Source organism: Clupea harengus, chromosome 10 (assembly GCF_900700415.2).
Source record: "Clupea harengus chromosome 10, Ch_v2.0.2, whole genome shotgun sequence".
NCBI lineage: Eukaryota > Metazoa > Chordata > Actinopteri > Clupeiformes > Clupeidae > Clupea > Clupea harengus.
Window position 1 is genome coordinate 22030537 of NC_045161.1, and position 18777 is coordinate 22049313.

At 47.8% G+C, this 18777-nt stretch overlaps 1 protein-coding gene across 2 annotated transcripts in view; it reads left to right on the plus strand.

Moving 5' to 3' along the window:
- The first annotated feature begins 960 nt into the window (after positions 1 to 960).
- Positions 961 to 18777, plus strand: part of pdgfra (platelet-derived growth factor receptor, alpha polypeptide) — a 28111-nt gene continuing 10294 nt past the window's right edge. For both annotated transcript variants that reach the window (XM_012821635.3, XM_031574384.2), the window contains exons 1-21: positions 961 to 1227; positions 4066 to 4143; positions 4502 to 4792; positions 4948 to 5205; positions 5691 to 5830; positions 7546 to 7708; positions 8161 to 8353; positions 8570 to 8685; positions 9007 to 9306; positions 9596 to 9862; positions 10161 to 10291; positions 10596 to 10764; positions 11247 to 11436; positions 11652 to 11767; positions 12163 to 12289; positions 12617 to 12813; positions 13653 to 13747; positions 14919 to 15051; positions 15964 to 16068; positions 16331 to 16441; positions 17591 to 17744. In XM_012821635.3, coding sequence (XP_012677089.2) covers positions 4086 to 4143; positions 4502 to 4792; positions 4948 to 5205; positions 5691 to 5830; positions 7546 to 7708; positions 8161 to 8353; positions 8570 to 8685; positions 9007 to 9306; positions 9596 to 9862; positions 10161 to 10291; positions 10596 to 10764; positions 11247 to 11436; positions 11652 to 11767; positions 12163 to 12289; positions 12617 to 12813; positions 13653 to 13747; positions 14919 to 15051; positions 15964 to 16068; positions 16331 to 16441; positions 17591 to 17744 — 3314 coding nt within the window. In that variant the 5' untranslated portion in view covers positions 961 to 1227; positions 4066 to 4085. The remainder of the gene's footprint in view (positions 1228 to 4065; positions 4144 to 4501; positions 4793 to 4947; positions 5206 to 5690; positions 5831 to 7545; positions 7709 to 8160; positions 8354 to 8569; positions 8686 to 9006; positions 9307 to 9595; positions 9863 to 10160; positions 10292 to 10595; positions 10765 to 11246; positions 11437 to 11651; positions 11768 to 12162; positions 12290 to 12616; positions 12814 to 13652; positions 13748 to 14918; positions 15052 to 15963; positions 16069 to 16330; positions 16442 to 17590; positions 17745 to 18777) is intronic.

Sequence of the window (18777 nt, forward strand, 5' to 3'; positions counted from 1 at the left end):
TTGCGAGAGAGCGCTGCGGGGCGAGCTCAGCCGGAGCACTTGAGCGGTACGGGGAGGGTGGGATGGGGGTTGGGGGTCTGCGGGGGGTGGTGAGCAGTTGGGGGTGTTCTGCCCCAGGGACTCCTTCCTATCCTTGCACATAGCCGGCCCTGTGCAGGACTCGGGGGTCGCTTAGTGTTTCAAAGAATCTCTCAGAACATTCCAACACACCTTTCCCTCAAGAAACTTTTTACGTGATATACAGAGACGAACTATTAGCTCAAACTGTGTCAAATCGAATGAAAGCACAACTCCCCTTATTGAGATACTTTCCAAAACAACACATAGGAAAATAAATGACAGAGCCTCGACTGTTACTAAAAGCTGGAGAAAAGTTGAGTTCAAACATGAAAGCTCTGCTGTTTATGGTGTTAGAGCGCCCCCTGCGTCCCTCCCCTGTTGGCGTGGCACGACCAGTTGTAGGAGTTTATCGTACCGCGGCCACTCCACATCACTACTACCTCAATTTGCATAAATGAATCGGTCAGACCAACCGGTGGATAGGTTGAATAGTAATTCTGTGAATAACATATCTTTATATATAAATATATGTTAATGAGATAAGAGGAGTAGGTTTAATTTACACTGAATACCCTGGCTTTTCAGAACCATGCATTTATACCGTGCTTGTGTCTCAGCGCATGTACATGTACAAACTTCTTTCAATAGGTTACTTGACTTCATTGTCCTTCAAAAGGCCTCCATTATTTTAAAAGGGCCTCTTCTCTTTCACACTTACGGAAAACATATGGCTCCCACCTCCCTGTTTTACCATCGCATGCGCCTCCTTCCTAACTGCAGAGTACAGAGAAATCTGACGCCCGCCTGCAACTTGGTGGATAGGCTGGGGCTTTTATTTTGAAAGGAACCCCAGAACTGGAGAAGGAGGAGGGGGTCATTTCCTGAAAGTTATTTACTTTGAGCCAGATGATTAGTTCTCTGGGAAGGATGGACTGTAACATTGAATCAATTACAGGTCGCTGTAGCTGAGGAGCATTTGTTCGAGCGGCCGCGGACCCAGACGGAGGGGCGCACATATGCTTGCTCTCAACTCGGCTAGAGGATTACCACTGCAACAAAAAGCCAGGACCCTTAACTGCGCCAATTGGAGTACTTTTGTATGGGCTATTGAATGCAATTAGGAGTTTTTTTTTAATCAAAGGGCACAATCAGAAGGAGTTTGAAAAGGTATTGTATTGTTAATTGGTACAACTAATTGGTTGCACTCTTTCAAGGTTATTCCTTTTTAAGCATAACTTTTGAGTTTTGCTAACTTTAATTAAAATAAACAAGAGCTTTTGGTAGATTGAAAAATATTCTGAATGCATTTAGGTTAGCAGCATAATAGAGGAAACCGATGTTTTCATTAGTTTTAGGCATTTATTGATTAATGATGCTTTGCTTATTTATTTTCTCCGGGGATTTACCTTGCCGTTTTGGATTTATAATTCAAGTCCTTTTCCACATACACTTTTCACTGGGCGAATTTTGGATAACTGGAAGATCTTCCCAAACGGAATACAGTATTCTCCTTTGAAACAAATGCACTCACTGCCGGACGCCGAGCGAAGGGATGTATTTTTTGTGGCCGACTGAGCAGTGCCTCAGTTTGGACTCTAAGCTGGTGGTGTCACCCTGCCACTGGAAGACACGCACTTTTGGGATGCTACGCTGGCATCTACATGCAAACACCCTTCAAATTGGATTTTTTTTTAACTCGTTTGCGCTCATGTGTGTGGAATGTAGGCAATTTGAAGAGGAACAGCATCATGCAGAATTTGTTTGGGGACGGATGGCTGTCTATGGAACAGCAAGGACGGGACTGAGGCTTTGCTGAGCGCACAAGTTTCCCTTCCACTTTGGATGCATAGCGCTGGTACAGGGGACGCTTTCTTTCGGTTGCTCAACTTTCAAAGCACAAGTCAAACGCGTCGGTGCTTGCCCTCGTCGGATAAGCGCACACTCAGCGCGCAATATCACTGAATGAGCAAATTGCTTCTCGCAGTTAGATTAGAGGCAGTCGGATTAAGTTTCTGCAATTTGATTAAAAAAAAAACTAAAAAATAACAAATCCACGTCAGTTTACTCAATAATTCCAAATGCCATTAGCAAAACGGGCTATGTTAACAACATTAAAATGTATTCAGTTAGACACAAAGACTGATATTGCCTACTTTACAACTACTGTCGTCAACTGTTTGCTTCGATTTCATATTCTTTAGGTTTTAAAACCAATTTTTGCCCCTTCTAATATTCCCAGTGAAATTGATTTTGAACGTGTGGGATTGAATTTGAACAGAGAGATTGAGTGTGAAGGACTATAAACTGAAACAAACGCTTCTGTCAGCTGTTGCTCAGAAGTGCGAGCGCAGCAGATGAGCGCGCTTGGACGGGAGACATTCGTGCATCTGCATGTGGGCGGTAGAGCGGGGTAGCGGGGGAGTCTTGAACGGGACTGTATCCGAAACTTGGCGCACCCCGACCGTGATACAAAACAATCCCGTCGTCGTTCCGCTCTACGGGCGGATTGATGAGTGTGACCACGCGCCACGGTGCACAAGCTTGTCAAAGAGGATTAAAGCGTTTGTCAGTCTCGGGATGAATTCAGGCAAGAATTCCCACGACAGTGTTTGCCGTTCAAACAACAATGTGGAGAAGGGTCGCGTAATTACAGCCTCTCAACACCCCTGGATTTGCCATGGGTAATTACCCCGCCGGGATGCGCCAGAGAGTATTTCCACAAACGGCATCTGATGACAGTCGACTGTGTCGTTTTGTCTTAGGTTTATAGCAACGAAGTTTACATGACTCATTTTATATACTGACCTCAGCTCTTTCTTTGTCCGCAATAGCAATGTTTCAGATTTCAGCAAAGCAGCATTTGAGCGAAACAGTTAACTAAAGACTCCAGTTCATAAGTATGGGGTATTGTTTTATTTGCAATTCAATTGACAGTCTAAAAGTCTCACATGAATTGTTCACATCAAGACCATCCGGCTATACTTCGATCAGAGCGCACTGGTAGATTGCCTACCTACCCCCCCTCCCCAGTCTGAGTGGCGTCTCTCGTCCTGCTCGACTGCTGATGGGACCCACATAGCACAGACTCTCGAGCCAGACAGACAGATAAAACATTGGCGCGCGGAATGTCCTTCTAGACTAACTGCGCGCCTGATTAGAAACACTGCGTAAATGAGTTATTTGACAAGGACGAATACTTCACTGCATCGTCTGTCACAAAAAAACTGTGATTCATTAGGCCATCTATTGGGCTAAAAACAGCAATCAAAACTACCCTGACACATATATCAGACCATAACCGATCAAGTGATGAATATAACTACAAAATAAGTCTAAAGGACATATGAATATCAATACGCAAACGGAATTGGTGGGAAAAAATGTGAAAATACAGTGGAACCAGAAAAGACACACATTAATCCATTAAAAAATATCTAGAAAAACGCACAATGCATGATATATCCTTCGAAAGTATTATTTATGCGAGTTTCGCGGAAATGGGTTTAGATGAGTCAAAAGTGCGCATAACGGCTGCATGAAATCTTAACTTTTCCGGGGAACCTGAACGGTCTCTCCCCGGGTACACTTCGCAAAAACTTGTACTCTGTCTCCCTCCAGTGGTCGGTCAGGGTTGCGTTACAGGTTTGACGGCACACAATGGATTTGGCGCTGCTCAGTTAATTCAACAGAGGCCAACATTTTTTTATGGACTTTACCTACTCTGGGACTCTACCTTTCCATACCTTGTTCTGCTACAGATTATTGGATGCTAACTTTACAAGAACAGAAATATCATGCGTTGCCATAGGAATAAGGACCATTAAAAGAACGCAAGAAAGAAGTAGCTTACGTTTCTCAAGTTTTCCAGTAAATTATTTTGCAAAGGCCGATAGGCAGATGTTTTCCTTATTTGGGTCAAACGTTCGTTTACTTCGGATTTTAAGAAGAAAAAACACCATGTACATCTGTGGGTCCCTAACACCATCTGCCTTGTTTTCTTTTCAGCCAGCAACAACGACGTGACCATGGGGGGTTTCAAGACCCATCTAACTCTTTTGGCTGTATTAATCAGTATACTACCAGGTAAATTAAGAGAATATAAAATACATCTGAGAAATAACATTGTCCATTTACACTTTCAGTCAGATTAGCGTGTATGCATTATAATAATATAAGCCTATCTAGGAAGACTGATACCAAACGTTTCTGACTAGGGGAGTATAGGCCAACAAAAGGAAAATGCCCTTTCAAGAATAAATGCTATAGCCTAAGGTAGAGATTGAATAAGGTTGTCTGATGGTCAGTACCAAATGTTATTTGCTCATATTTTGTGAACACAATAATGATTTGCTCTTGGACCGAGCAGTAGAGCATAACACAATCAGAGTGTGTGTGTGTCCGAATCAAATGTGTCCTCACCTTTCTCTCACTCTCCCAACAGCCCGGAGTGATCCCCCGACCATAGTTTCGAACCAAGATGAGTTTGTTGTCGGTGTGCACTCAAGGTTCAACATCAGTTGTACGGGGAAAAGGGAGGTTGTATGGGCCGAACCTTTACCCGACAACGTTTACGCTTTTCCCGGCTACTACACTGCAACGCTGCTAATTGGTGACGCGGAAGCCTCCCATACCGGATACTACTCATGTGTTTATGCATCAAAAAACGGCGAACCGGTAGTGCACGAGGACACAGAGGATGAAGACATGTCGGAAATATACATATTTGTGCCAGGTAACAAGCAGAATTAAGCCAAATAGCTCACTTCAACTGTCATTATTCATGTTGTTATAACCTGTCATGACTAACATTTGAACACTTAGTAAAGGTTGGTGTCAGGCCTACTGGAATTGGTATTACTACTTCAACTACTACTACTTCTGTCCTAGATCCCGATGTTCCCTTCGTACCCGAGGAGAATACTGAAGTGGAGACCGACCCATTGGGCAACATCATTCCTTGTCGCGTCACTGATCCCCGATCTCATGTCATGCTTAAAACCTTGCCAAGTGACATTGAACTGCAGGGATTGTATGACCACAGGAATGGCTTCCTTGGTAACTTTTCAGCCGGAAATTTCGTGTGTGAGACCTTTGTCAACGGCGAGACAAGGAGAAGCGACGTCTACACTGTCATTGAAAAGAAACGTAAGTTGAACTGAACTGAATCCATATTCTATTATTAATATAAATGCAATACAATACATATAGGTCTACCTGTTTTCCTTGGCTGTGTGCTTGACTATAAACGACAAAAACTTGACAAGTAAGTGTAGCCTACAGACTGTATTTCATACAATCAGTCCGGCATCTGGCTGTGTGCTTGTCTATAAACGACAAAAACGTGACAAGTGTAGCCTACGGACTATTTTTCATACTATCAGTCCGGCATCTGGCTGGGTGGAAAATCACATCCTCAGACCCAGCACGGCTTACAGCTGTGAGAAACGTTTGTTCACCTGACATTTTACCAGCGAGGCACAAGTCATAACAGCAGCAAGCCAAAGTGACATCATTTCACATCACAGGCACTCAGGGAGATTACTTCATGCATTAGCCTAAAACAGCGCTGACATCATGCGCACACAAAGGAACAAAGTTCTACAGCGCTCTCTGTGTGTCAACCCCTGCAGAGCCGGTGGTGAAGCAAGACTTCCAGGTGACGCTGAAAGCCAGCGACGAGGCAGTGATGGCCAGGGAAGCCTTTAACCTCACCTGCATCGCCCCGCTGGGGCCCGAGTACCAGCAGCAGTGGCTCCATCCCCTAAAACAGGCAAGGGTCTCCTTCCTACCCCCCTTTTTTTATTCCCCAAACGCCCCCACCCTCCCTTCCCCCCTGCCTCTTCACTTTCTTCCCCTACCTCTTTCTGATTTATTTCTTCTCCCTCCGTTATACTTTGGGCCTCCTAAGGAGGAGTATTTTACAGGGACTGAGACATTGTGGAACTGTGTCAAATAAATCTCCAAAGCTGCACTACAACCTTCTTCTACACACTCAACGAGCCCAGTCGAGAGGAGCCCATGCTTGCTCACTCCCAAAGGTGCCTCCTTGCTAAACTGTGTGTTAGGGGGCAGTGTCTCGTGACCTTTCCCAAAGAGGAGCTGGGGGAGTAGATGGGAAACCTGCACATTTGTTAAACGGCCAGGAGACAAACGTGTAAAATAGAGGGAAGAAGTTCAAAAGAGAGAACGACACACTAAATCACCAGTGACCCCTGACCTTTCTCACCCGCATGACCTTCAGGACAGATGTGTGCCTGCACCCCAGCCAGTCTGTTTGTCTGTGTGTGTGTGTGTGTGTGTGTGTGTGTGTGTGTGTGTCTGTGTCTGTGTCTGTGTCTGTGTGTGTGTGTGTGTGTGTTTCTTTTGTGTGCAACAACATGTGAAACAGCATGCACATGTATGCTTTCTCTTGCATGCCTGGTGTGTGCATTCATACCTTCAGCGATGTGTTCTGTTTTGTGTGTGTGTGTGCGTGCATGCATCTGTGTTTGTGATTCAAAAGACAGCAAAAGGCATCTTTAGGGACAGGCTCTGGTTTGTTTATGTCTGAGAACGCTCGTCTAGGTCTGTATTTATGTGCAGGCCCACCTGTGTGTGTTTATGGGATGGTATACGTGTGTGTGTGTGTGTGTGTGTGTGTGTGTGTGTTTATTTATGCACTCACAACCTATGTGGGTGGGTGTCCATCTGGATACATCTGCATCTGTGTACCCTGCTGGCATATGTATATCTCTGTTCACCCTTACAAACACACACACACACACACACACACACACACACCAGTCAAAAAGAAGCATTCTTTCCACTGCTCTCCTCTGCCCCGTCTGGTTTTGTGCAACGGGGCTCCTCTAAGCCGTTTAGCAGAGGTGTGAGCGAGCGAGGGCCGCTGGTCCTCTCACAGGGGCCTCTCCCTCTCTCCCCAACTCTCTCTCTCTCTCTCTCTCTCTCTCTCTCTCCCCAACTCTCTCTTTCTCTCTTTCTCTCTCTCCCTCTCTCTCTCTCTCTCTCTCCCTCTCTCCCCAACTCTCTCTCTCTCTCTCCCTCTCTCCCCACCTCTCCCTCTCTCCCCAACTCTCTCTCTCTCCCCCTCTCCCTGGGCTGAGGTCTCCAGTGGTGGTGATTACAAGCCTTTAAAGGAGCTCCCGTTTGGCTGATTTATCTGCCCAGAGCTCCACTGGGCTCCAGCCATTGCTTCTGATGGATTGGAGCTCAGCGTTCACTGCTACTGTTACTCCCCGAGCCTGTCACTCAGAATAAAACTGCAGACAGGTGAAGATGGGGGAGAGGTGAAATCAGATAGTCTGCTAAGAAAAACTGATCAGAGATCAGTTCGGATGACTGAAAGTGAAAGACTGAAAGTGCGGTTCAGGTTCCGACCATGTGTTCAGATTCTGACCTTGTGTGTGTTCATCATCGCTGTCAACAATGTGTGCTAGCCTGAAATGCCGGTCTGATCTTCTCCTCCACGTTGTCCACCTCTCGCAGGCCGTGGATGCTATTCAGATGAAACAGACTCTTCCGGATAAGGTGCTTTACGTCCTCAGCATCCCCTCGGCCTCGGCCCACGACGGCGGCTCGTACGAGTGTGCCGTCACCAACACCATCCTCAGACAGACCAGGAGCAGCCAGGTGGCTGTCACCGTCCATGGTAATCCCCCTCTCCCTCAGTCAGACACAAACTCACCTACCAAAGATCTCAGCTTTTAATCTATCTTCTATTCATAATATCAATTTGTGTACTTGTCCATAAACAACTAAACAACTAATGGGCATGGGTTGGGGTAAGCTGGTGAGGTGAGAGGTAAAGAGCGTTCCCCCTTTCTCTCTCTCCCCCTCCTCTCCTCTCTTCTCTTTCCGTCGCTCTCACCCCCTGTGTCTTGAGTAAAGGGACCCCTCTGCTTTCACGATCTGGGCTGTGGGGAAGAGATGGCTTGACCAGATGTGGCGCGCGCTCTCGTCTAATTCATATCTCATCCACTCTCCCTGTTTTCTCTGTCTCTCTCATTCCCGTTCCCCCTCTCTCGCTTTCTCTCCCTCTCTGTCCATCTCTCTCTCTCTCTCTCTTTCTCTCTCTCTCTCTCTCTGGCTCTCTCTCTGCAGAGGAAAAGTCTTTTGTGTCTCTGGATCACCGTGGCATCGGTGGAGTGGAGGACATCACTCTTCTGGAGGACACTGAGTTCACCATCTACATCGATGCCCACCCAGAGCCCAAGATGATGTGGAAGAAAGATGGCAGGCCTCTGGATAAGAGCACTTTCCTCTACGCCATGAACAGCCATGTTCTGGGAAACCGGTAAGCACTACTCCACGAAACAGATGACTTTTTTTTGATGAAGATTTGTGAACATCACAAACAGTCAGTCATGCTTTGCCAGTGAAAACACCATTTTACATCATCTTAATCTATCCCTTTTGGTATTGTGGTGTGATATTGCTTACTACAATAGATTGTTAATGGTTGACTCTTCCAGGTGTAACAGTCTGTGGTGTCCATCTTGTTTGTCTTCAGGTATCAGAGCATTTTAAATCTGAAACACCCTACGGAGGAGGACGGTGGGAAGTACACCTTCATCGCCACCAGTGGCCAACAGCTCGCCCACTTCTCTTTTGAACTCAGAGTCAAAGGTGTGTGTGTGTGTGTGTGTGTGTGTGTGTGTGTGTGAATGCTTGCTAATACGGCATGGTTTACAGGCTAGGTCTTCTCCACCGCAAGTATGCCAAGTATCTAACTCTGTGTGTGTGTGTGTGTGTGTGTGTGTGTGTGTGTGTGTGTGTGTGTGTGTGTGTGTGTGTGTGTGTGTGAGTGAATGCTTGCTAATACGGCATGATTTACCGGCTAGGTCTTCTCCACCGCTGGTGGAGCCATTTGGTTAATGTGAAGTATGCCAAGAATCTAACTGTGTGTGTGTGTGTGTGTGTGTGTGTGTGTCTGTGTGCATGTTTTAGAGCCCAGTGCTGTGCTGTTCCAGTCGGCCCAGGCTCCTCTCCTGTTGCCCCAGAGTGACCAGCTGGTGGTGACCCTCGGCTCCTCCTTCAGACTCACCTGCAGGGGCGTGGCCGAGCTGGTCTGGAGCGCCCCCTCCGACCTTTCAGAGCAGACCCTGGATGACAAGGGCGGGCTGTTCGTCAGCACGGTAACCGTGGAGAACTCCACGGTCCTAAACACTGGGGAGTACCTCTGTGGCTACAAGGGATCCAATTACACAGACGAGGACGACGGAAGCATCATCTACATCTATGTGCCAGGTATGAAGGGGCACATAGAGCATATAAGATATACATTATCTAGATATATGGTGTTTCTAGAGTAGTGTGTTGAAGTTTGATACTTGAAATAAGTTCAAATAATTGATTATTGTATTTTCCTATACTACACACACACACATGCACATAAACACACACATGAGCATACAAACACACACGAACACACCCATACACACACCTACATGCGTGCACACACACAAACACACTCGTAGACACACATGCACACACAAGCTCACACACTCACTTACATGTTCATATTTTTTCCACACAGATCCAGACGTGCCTTTTGTTCCCTCCATGGACCCGTCGTACATCCACGTGATGACGGACCACGACGAGATGGAGATCCCGTGCCGCGCGTCGGACCCCACCTCCAACGTCTCCCTGGTCAACGTGGAGACGCAGCAGGTGGTGGACGCCGAGTACGACAGCAAGAGAGGCTTCATAGGCATGTTCAACGCGGGCACCTACATCTGCAAAGCGCTCGTCGGTGGACAAGAGCACCTCAGCGAGGAGTACATTGTCCACGGATGGGCAGGTGTGTGTATGAATATGTCTGCACGTTGTGTGTATTGCGGATGTGTGTGTGTGTTTGTGTCTACGTCTTCGTCACCTGGGTTTGTATGTGTGTGTTTCTAATTGCTGTGTTTGTGTGTGTGTGTGTGTGTGTGTGTGTGTGTGTGTATCTGTGTGTGTATGTGTGTGTGTGTGTGTATCTGTGTGTCTCACAAAGTGTTTGATCAGCGTAAAACTACTGTTCAGTCTAAGCCATTGGTGCTTCCCATGCAGTCACATGCCTGACTGTGCTGTTGACACTCTCTCTCCTCCTGTGTTAGGTGGCTCTGACCTGCACGTGGAGCTGCTGGCCAAGAGGACCGCTCTACTGGTGGGAGACACACTCACAGTCAACTGTGTGGCCAAGGGCAGCGAGATGCTGGAGGACCACTGGAAATACCCTGGCAAAATGGTGAGAGAGAGAGAGAGAGAGAGAGAGAAAGAGAGAGAGAGACCTCAAATCATTGAAAATCAAATTAGTCTTTATCAGTCCATAAGGATCTATAGGGTTCTACATATAGAGAACCAATGATCTATAGGGTTCTACATATAGGGAACCAATGATCTATAGGTGGCTAACATGCCCAGATCTTCAGGGACGCCCGTGTTGACCTATTCCACCAAGAAAGAGAAAGGAAAATAGAAAGAATGCACTTTCCTGTGTGTGGACCCACCTGAAGGACGAGACTTACACCCCCCATCTCTCTCCTGTCCAGTTTGGCCGCGGTGAGAAGACGGTGAGAGAGAACCGGAGAGAGATGACCATCAACTACACCCTGCGGATGTCCGACGTCTCGCTGAAGGACAGCGGTATCTACGCCTGCTCCATCACCGACATCATGAGCAACGAGAGCCAGACCAAGGAGCTGACCGTCACGGTCTATGGTATGGCTCTTCCTTTCATCTTTATTGCACACACACACGGCCCATAGCTCATTCAAATTCATGCCGATGCAGCAGAGAAAAACCATGGCAATACACAATAAATTCAAAACTTCAAGTCCATCTTCTAACTTGAACTCACTGTCAAGTTGGATTTAATACTAGGGGGATAGCAAGTTGCTTTCATATTTATTGATTTACTGAGTAGGTGCCTTGTCTAGAATTATTTATATTACACTGCAGTTGTACTGCAAGGTATCATGTAAGTGTGTTATATATTTCACAGCACAGTATGGTAATCAGAATGTGGGATTTGTTACCACTTTATCGGTCAGCTGTGCCGCAGATATGTTGTGTAATCCATCTTTAATCCATCTTTTAATGTCGTGTTCTCTATTTCCATGATAATCAAGTTGCTAATGAAAATTCTGCGGGTGCTCCTACCTTGTCTGACCTCCATCTGCGTGTGGTTCTTGTATCCTCAGAGAGCCCCTTTGTCTCGCTAGTCCCAGCCTTCGCTCACACTGAGCTGGCTGAACTGGATGAGGTTCGGGAGTTCAAGGCTGACATCGAAGCTTTCCCCGGCGTCAAAGTTGTCTGGCAAAAAGATGGGGTTGCCATCGGCGATAACGGCGCAGAGATGACCACTAGTTTCCATGAGATCAGTGAGACAAAGTGAGTTTGATGATTGACGCACAATTTTATCCCTCTTCTAAATTGTCTTATATATTGCACTGTGCTTTGTCCTCAATAATGAAACATTGGTGTTTTCACTGTGGATTGTAATGCAAGACAGGCTTTATTTCTAGGTTGAATTCATTGAATTCATTTTTCCAGTAAGTCAAATTCCCCCTCATGAGTTAACAACCCCGCCATTTTGTTTTGCACAGATTCCAGACGGTTCTGACCCTGATCCGCGCGAAGGCCGAGGACAGTGGGAACTACACCGTCAGGGCCCACACCAGCAACCAGAGCAGCAGCTTCAGCTTCTCCCTGCAGGTCAAAGGTGAGAGCCAGGAATCCTCTCTGATGTTACTGCTCCCCATCCATCACTGTCTCTCAGGCGCGCCGTGCTTCTGCCGGCCTCCGAGCCAGTCCAAGTGCTTTGGCGTTGTCAAGCGGATGATACACTGGGCAGAGGTTTTTACGGACAACATTGTTGGACAACATTTCTGAGAAGCGTTTTTAAGATCGCAGCCAGTTATCTGCCATGTCCCAAATATGCTTAACACATTTTTGTCTTTGTTTTCATGTTGTTTCACATTTGTTTTCAGCTTTTGACGGTTTCTTACCAAATCATGTCGGCCCGAAACCACATTTGATACGTTTTCAGCCTTAATGTCTCAGTAGCTACCCATAAGCATCTTGGTGTGACACGCTGCGTCTGTGTCCCTCTTGCAGTCCCTGCGGTGATTGTGGAGATGATGGACCTCCACCATGGCTCTGTCACGGGTCAGGCCGTGGTGTGCATCGCTGAGGGGGAGCCTCTGCCAGAGGTGGAGTGGTACATCTGTAAGAACATCAAACAGTAAGCACACACTCCGCTGCATTCTCCACATTCTCCACATTCTCTGCCTTCCTCCACTCTCATTGGCCCATCCATCTTTAGCTCACTTCATCTCTCTCTCTTCAGCTCTCAGCCTCTGCGTTTCGTTCCCGTCTTCCTTCCTTCTTGTCTTTCTTCCTTTCTTTCTTTCTTTCTTTCTTTTTTTTGTGTCTTCCTTCCTTCTTTCAATCCACCCTCATTTTCTCTTTCCTATTTCTTCCCTCTCCCTGAAATTAAGATATATTTAGCAACAGATGACTTCATGTTGCCATCATGGTCAACCCCCCCCTCTCCCCCATCTCCCCTCAGCTGTGCCAATGACTCCACCCAGTGGAGCCTGCTACCTGCCAACTCCACTGAGATCACCGTGGACACGCACATCAACGAGGACGTGCAGCTGGAGAGTCAGGTGATCTTCGGTCATCTGGAGAACACGCTGGCAGTCCGCTGCCTGGCCAGGAACGACATGGCCGCAGTCACCAGAGAGGTCAAGCTGGTGTCCAGCGGTAAGCGTCCAAGAGTCCTCAAACACATGACACATGACTTCATTGTGATTGGTCTTTCTTAGCTCTCTACGGGAGTGGGTGGCAGAGTCCTCAAAGGCCCTAACTTCGTTGACGGGTAACTAGGAGCGAACAGAGCAAGGAGAAAAGTCTGCCACGCATGAACTAAAGCTAGGTTAACAACTTGGCAAAATCATTCCGCTAATTTAATACCACGAGTAAGATCTTAAGCGCAAAACATGGGTTGAAGGGTGCTTTGACTGTTGCCAGTTTCCCGTCTATGACATTATTTTTTTCATTTTTCTCACTTTTTTTCCCTGAGAGAAGCGACTGGGAGACAACTCTTATTTTTTATCTTTTTTTAAACCATCTGGCTGTATTCAAATATTTCTTTGTATTCAAATATGTATTCAGATAGACTCTCTATTAAAATAGGCTCTCTCTCAAGTATTTCGAATTTGCATTAACTTTTTATATTTTACACTGCTATTGCCTCAAAGGTTTTTTTTACCAGTTATTTTTTATTTCAACTCTTTTATTTTATCATCTGACTGTATTCAGACATTTTTGTTTTTGGACAGCTCATTAAAACAGTGTCCTCCTAAAAATGGAATGGCTTTTAGAGACTCTTAAGTGGTCCTCCCAGATAATATCCACTTTCCCAGAGGTCATCAGTTAGCTTCACCCTTTCTCTGCTTCATGTAAGCCCCCTACCAATCAGTCCACTTACACCTCTTGGAACTGATAGCCCTCCCCCTCAACAGGGGAGTTGTGTGTGTGTGTGTGTGTGTGTGTGTGTGTGTGTGTGTGTCTGTTACTCATGGTGTGTGTCTCGTGCTCAGGTCCTCACTCGGAGCTGACCGTGGCAGCTGCTGTGCTGGTGCTGCTGGTCATTGTCATCATCTCACTCATTGTGCTGGTCATTATTTGGAAACAGGTACTCACTCACTCACTCACTCACTCACACATGCATCCCATTCATAGCCATGTCATCCTCACACTCACTCACTCACACACACTCACTCACACACTCACACACTCACTCACTCACACACTCACTCACTCACTCACTCACTCACACATGCATCCCATTCATAGCCATGTCATCCTCACACACACTCACTCACACACTCACTCACTCACTCACACACTCACACACTCACTCACTCACTCACACATGCATCCCATTCATAGCCATGTCATCCTCACACTCACTCACTCACTCACACACTCACACACACATGCATCCCAATCATAGCCGTGTCATCCTCACACTCACTCACTCACACACACTCACTCACACACTCACACACTCACTCACTCACACACTCACACTCACTCACTCACTCACTCACTCACTCACTCACTCACACATGCATCCCATTCATAGCCATGTCATCCTCACACACACTCACTCACACACTCACTCACTCACTCACACACTCACACACTCACTCACTCACTCACTCACTCACACATGCATCCCATTCATAGCCATGTCATCCTCACACTCACTCACTCACACACTCACTCACTCACTCACACACTCACTCACTCACTCACTCACTCACTCACACACTCACTCACACACTCACACACTCACTCACTCACTCACTCACTCACTCACACACTCACTCACTCACTCACTCACTCACACACTCACTCACTCACACACTCACTCACTCACTCACTCACTCACTCACTCACTCACTCACTCACTCACTCACTCACACACTCACTCACTATACACACTCACTCACTCTCTCACTCACTATACTCACTCACTCACTCACTCACTCACACACTCACACACTCACTCACTATACACACTCACATTCATTCATTCATTCATTCATTCACTCACTCACTCACTCACTCACTCTTCTATAGGCACTCACACTCACATATGCATCTGCTGTCAGTCATTAATGTCACTCACTCACTCAAACATTCATTTGTTTATTCCCTCACTCACTCATATTCATTCATGCCTTTACCCATGTGATCACACATCCACCTGTATCATTAGTTGTGTATCATCAGTTATATTCACACCACAGTCCCTCTCTCCCTCCCTCCCTCTCTCCCTCCCTCCCTCTCCTCTACAGAAGCCACGCTATGAGATCCGGTGGCGGGTGATCGAGTCGGTCAGTCCAGACGGACACGAGTACATCTACGTGGACCCCATGCAGCTTCCCTACGACTCCCGCTGGGAGTTCCCTCGCGACGGCTTGGTTCTGGGTAAGTTCAGTTCAAGCTCTGCCCTCCCTCTGCATTAGGTCCCAGATCAGCACCGCGAACTGTACGGCAAGAGAATGTGCCAAACTTCAGTGGGTTGAAAAGCCAAAAGTGTATCTCCCAAACACAACACTTCAGCCCCTGTGCACTCTCTCTCTCTCTCACACTCTCTCTCTCTCTCTCTCTCTCTCTCTCTCTCTCTCTGTAATCTGAGTGTGGTCGTGTTGCGGTCGCAGCCCTGTTACATTCTGGTGCGACCCTGGACAGGCTGCGGTTATGTTGTGGTCAGATTCCAATCAGACTGAGGCCATGATGTTTCACTTCACTTTAACCGAGAGAGCGAAGAGGAGGACATCTGGATGGGTGGGGACAGAGAGGAAAGTAGGAGAGAGGGATGAAAGCGGGCGGAGGAGGAGAGAGACTGGAGGAGAAGGGTAGAAAGAGAGAGAAGGGAGGGTGGAGTGTTTATCTTGACTTTGCAGCTCAGTGATCAAAGGAGTCGTCTTCGACTACGGGAAAAGTCGTAAAACACAGTCTGGTCTAAAAAGCATGTGTATGTGTTTGTGTCTGTGTGTGTATATGTGTTAGTGTCTGTGTGTGCGTTTCTGTTTTTTGTCTGTGTGTGTATATGTGTTAGTGTCTGTGTGTGCATATGTGTTAGTGTCTGTGTGTATACTGTGTTAGTGTCTGTGTATGTATATGCATATGAACTGTATGCGCTTGTAATCATTCTACTTACGTTTGCGGCAGCTTTCAGTGTTAAAGTTAGATATTCATCCCTACGGAATCTACTGAGAAAAAGAGAGAGAGTAAGTGAACGTGTATGTGAAGTGGGAATGCGAAACTGATTATGCTCTCTGCCTTTCTCTTCTTTCACCTCTCTCGTGCTGTCCTTCTCTGCTCTCTGTCTCGCAGGTCGTATTCTGGGCTCTGGGGCCTTCGGGAAGGTGGTGGAGGGCACCGCCTACGGGCTCAGCCGCTCCCAGCCTGTCATGAAGGTGGCTGTGAAGATGCTCAAACGTGAGTCACGCGTCGATCTGCAGTCGATTCCGCTAGCACTCCCAAACCTTATCGGTTTCCTTTTAGTATCTCCCTGTGCTGGGTGCTCTAGTGTTCTGCTCTGTGCCCCTGGAAGTGGCTCTGGTGCAGTGAGTGATTGAACTTTGACCTGGGGGTTGGGGTTCTCTCTGGTGCAGTGAGTGACTGACCTTTGACCTGGGGGTTGGGGTTCTCTCTGGTGCAGTGAGTGATTGACCTGGGGGTTGGGGTTCTCTCCACACAGCCACGGCGCGCTCCAGCGAGAAGCAGGCGCTCATGTCTGAGCTGAAGATCATGACACACCTGGGCCCTCACCTCAATATCGTCAACCTGCTCGCAGCCTGCACCAAATCAGGTGAGCAGAGATGCACAAACACAGACACACACACACACACACACACACACACACACACACACACACACACACACACACACACACACACACACACACACACACACACACACACACACTCACACACAGCTACATAATAACACACATTAAAACACGCGGAGACACACCCATACATACAAACACACTCAGACACAAACACACACGCAAATGAGCACACACACACACACACTCACACAAACACGTTTCCATGGAGATTCACCCACATTCACACATCCGTAGCTACATGCTCCCAGGGCATGCCAACAGACCTCATGATTTCATTTAAACCAACACACACACTCTCACACACATGATACAGGCTAAGGCAGTTAGTGGAGAGTCGGACCCAAACACACATCTGGAGCAGGCGAGCGGTGGCAGTTAGTGGAGAGTCGGACCCAAACACACATCTGGAGCGGGCGAGCGGTGGCAGTTAGTGGAGAGTCTGACCCAAACACACATCTGGAGCAGGCGAGCGGTGGCAGTTAGTGGAGAGTCTGACCCAAACACACATCTGGAGCGGGCGAGCGGTGGCAGTTAGTGGAGAGTCGGACCCAAACACACATCTGGAGCAGGCGAGCGGTGGCAGTTAGTGGGGTGTGCCTCCCTGGCCTGCTCTGGTCAGTCTGTGGCTGAGGAATGTTAACAGGCTTTGGGCTTTTATTGGCGTGTTCAAGGGGGCTGCTTCACCGCAGGGCCTTTTAGTGTCTTTTACGAGCCCCTGATAACATCGACCTAAACACTGACGCCTGGTCCTCTCCTCTTTCTCCTCTATCTTTCTCTCACTCCCTCTATCTCTCTCCTCTCTCTCTGACTATCTCCTCTCTCTCACTCCCTCTCCCTCTCTCTTTCTCTTACTCCCTCCCTCTCTCCTCTCTCTGCCTATCTCCTCTCTCTGTCACTCCCTCTCCCTCTCTCTTCTTATCTCCTCTCTCTTTCCCTAACTCCCTCTCTCTTTCTCTCCTATCTCCTCTCTCTCTTTCTCTCACTCCATTGCCCTATACTTCCTCTCTGTCTATATTTCTCTCACTCTGCTTCTCTTTCTCTCTCTCTATCCTCTCTGTCCTTCTCCTCTCCCCCCTATCTCTCTCTCACACTCTTCCTGTATCCCAGGGCCCATCTACATCATTACTGAGTACTGCATCTACGGTGACCTGGTCAACTACCTGCACAAGAACCGCGACACCTTCATGAGCCGCCACCCAGAGAAGAGCAAGAAGGATCTGGACATCTTTGGCATCAACCCCACCGACGAGAGCAGCAGAAGGTGGGTCACGGCACCGCCACCACCCCCAACCCCCCCCCCCCCACCGCGACCTGCTGTTTACCTCCTCAGAAAAAACACAGTCCGTGCCTTGCCAGCAGCTAGAAGAAGTGCCATCCGTCCACACTGGGCGGTGTGGGGGGGGGGGGGGGGGGCAATCCTTTGAAATTGAGTTAACCTTCCACACAGGGCGCCCATTGAGATAAATATGGATCTGTCTCATGATCCCTGGTTCCACTCCCAGAGCAGGAGTTATTTTCTGTCGCCAGCATTACCTATCCGTCAATCGCACCCATGCATGTTCGGCCGTGCTCCGTACCGACACGTGAACCGTCATGTGTGCTTTGGACAGCAGGCATGGGCTTGGTTGACAGTTAGCTCTTTGTGGAGCGCGGCGCGGCGAAGTGGCGTCCAGGTCTCTGCTTTGTTTGGGAGTGGAGAGGCCGCCTTGGCTTCTCCCTGTAATCCAATCTTGACAGGGACATCAGGAAGGCAAAGGAGGCTCTTAGATTTCAAATCACGTAATCAAATCAGCGCTGTTTAGCACCCATTCATTTCTGAGGGGTCAGCGTTAGCACGGGGCTAGCAGGTCCAGGTGCTTAGAGAGAGAGAGCGAGAGAGCAAGAGAGCGAGAGAGAGAGAGACAGAGAGACAGAGAGACAGAGAGACAGAGAGAGAGACAGAGAGAGAGAGAGAGAGAGTGAGAGATTGACTTTATGGTGATCTCAGAGGAATCTCCTTGAGGACCCCATTTCCCATAAGCAACCTCACTGTGCGTGTGGGAAGTGGGGTGACCTGGGTGACCTCATTGACCTCATCGGCTCCCTGCTGTGTCAGACATTAATGGACCCCTAAATCCAGAGGGGGAGTGTGATGTCACTGCATCTCCTCTGTGGGTCGTCTTGAGCAACAGCTGGCCAGGGGGAGGCAGAGATATAAAGATGAGGTCATTGGTCTCTGGTTCCGCCCACTCGTAAACAATGAGGTTATTTCAGTGATGGTCATCTCGTAGTGAAGTCTGACAACATGTTGACAG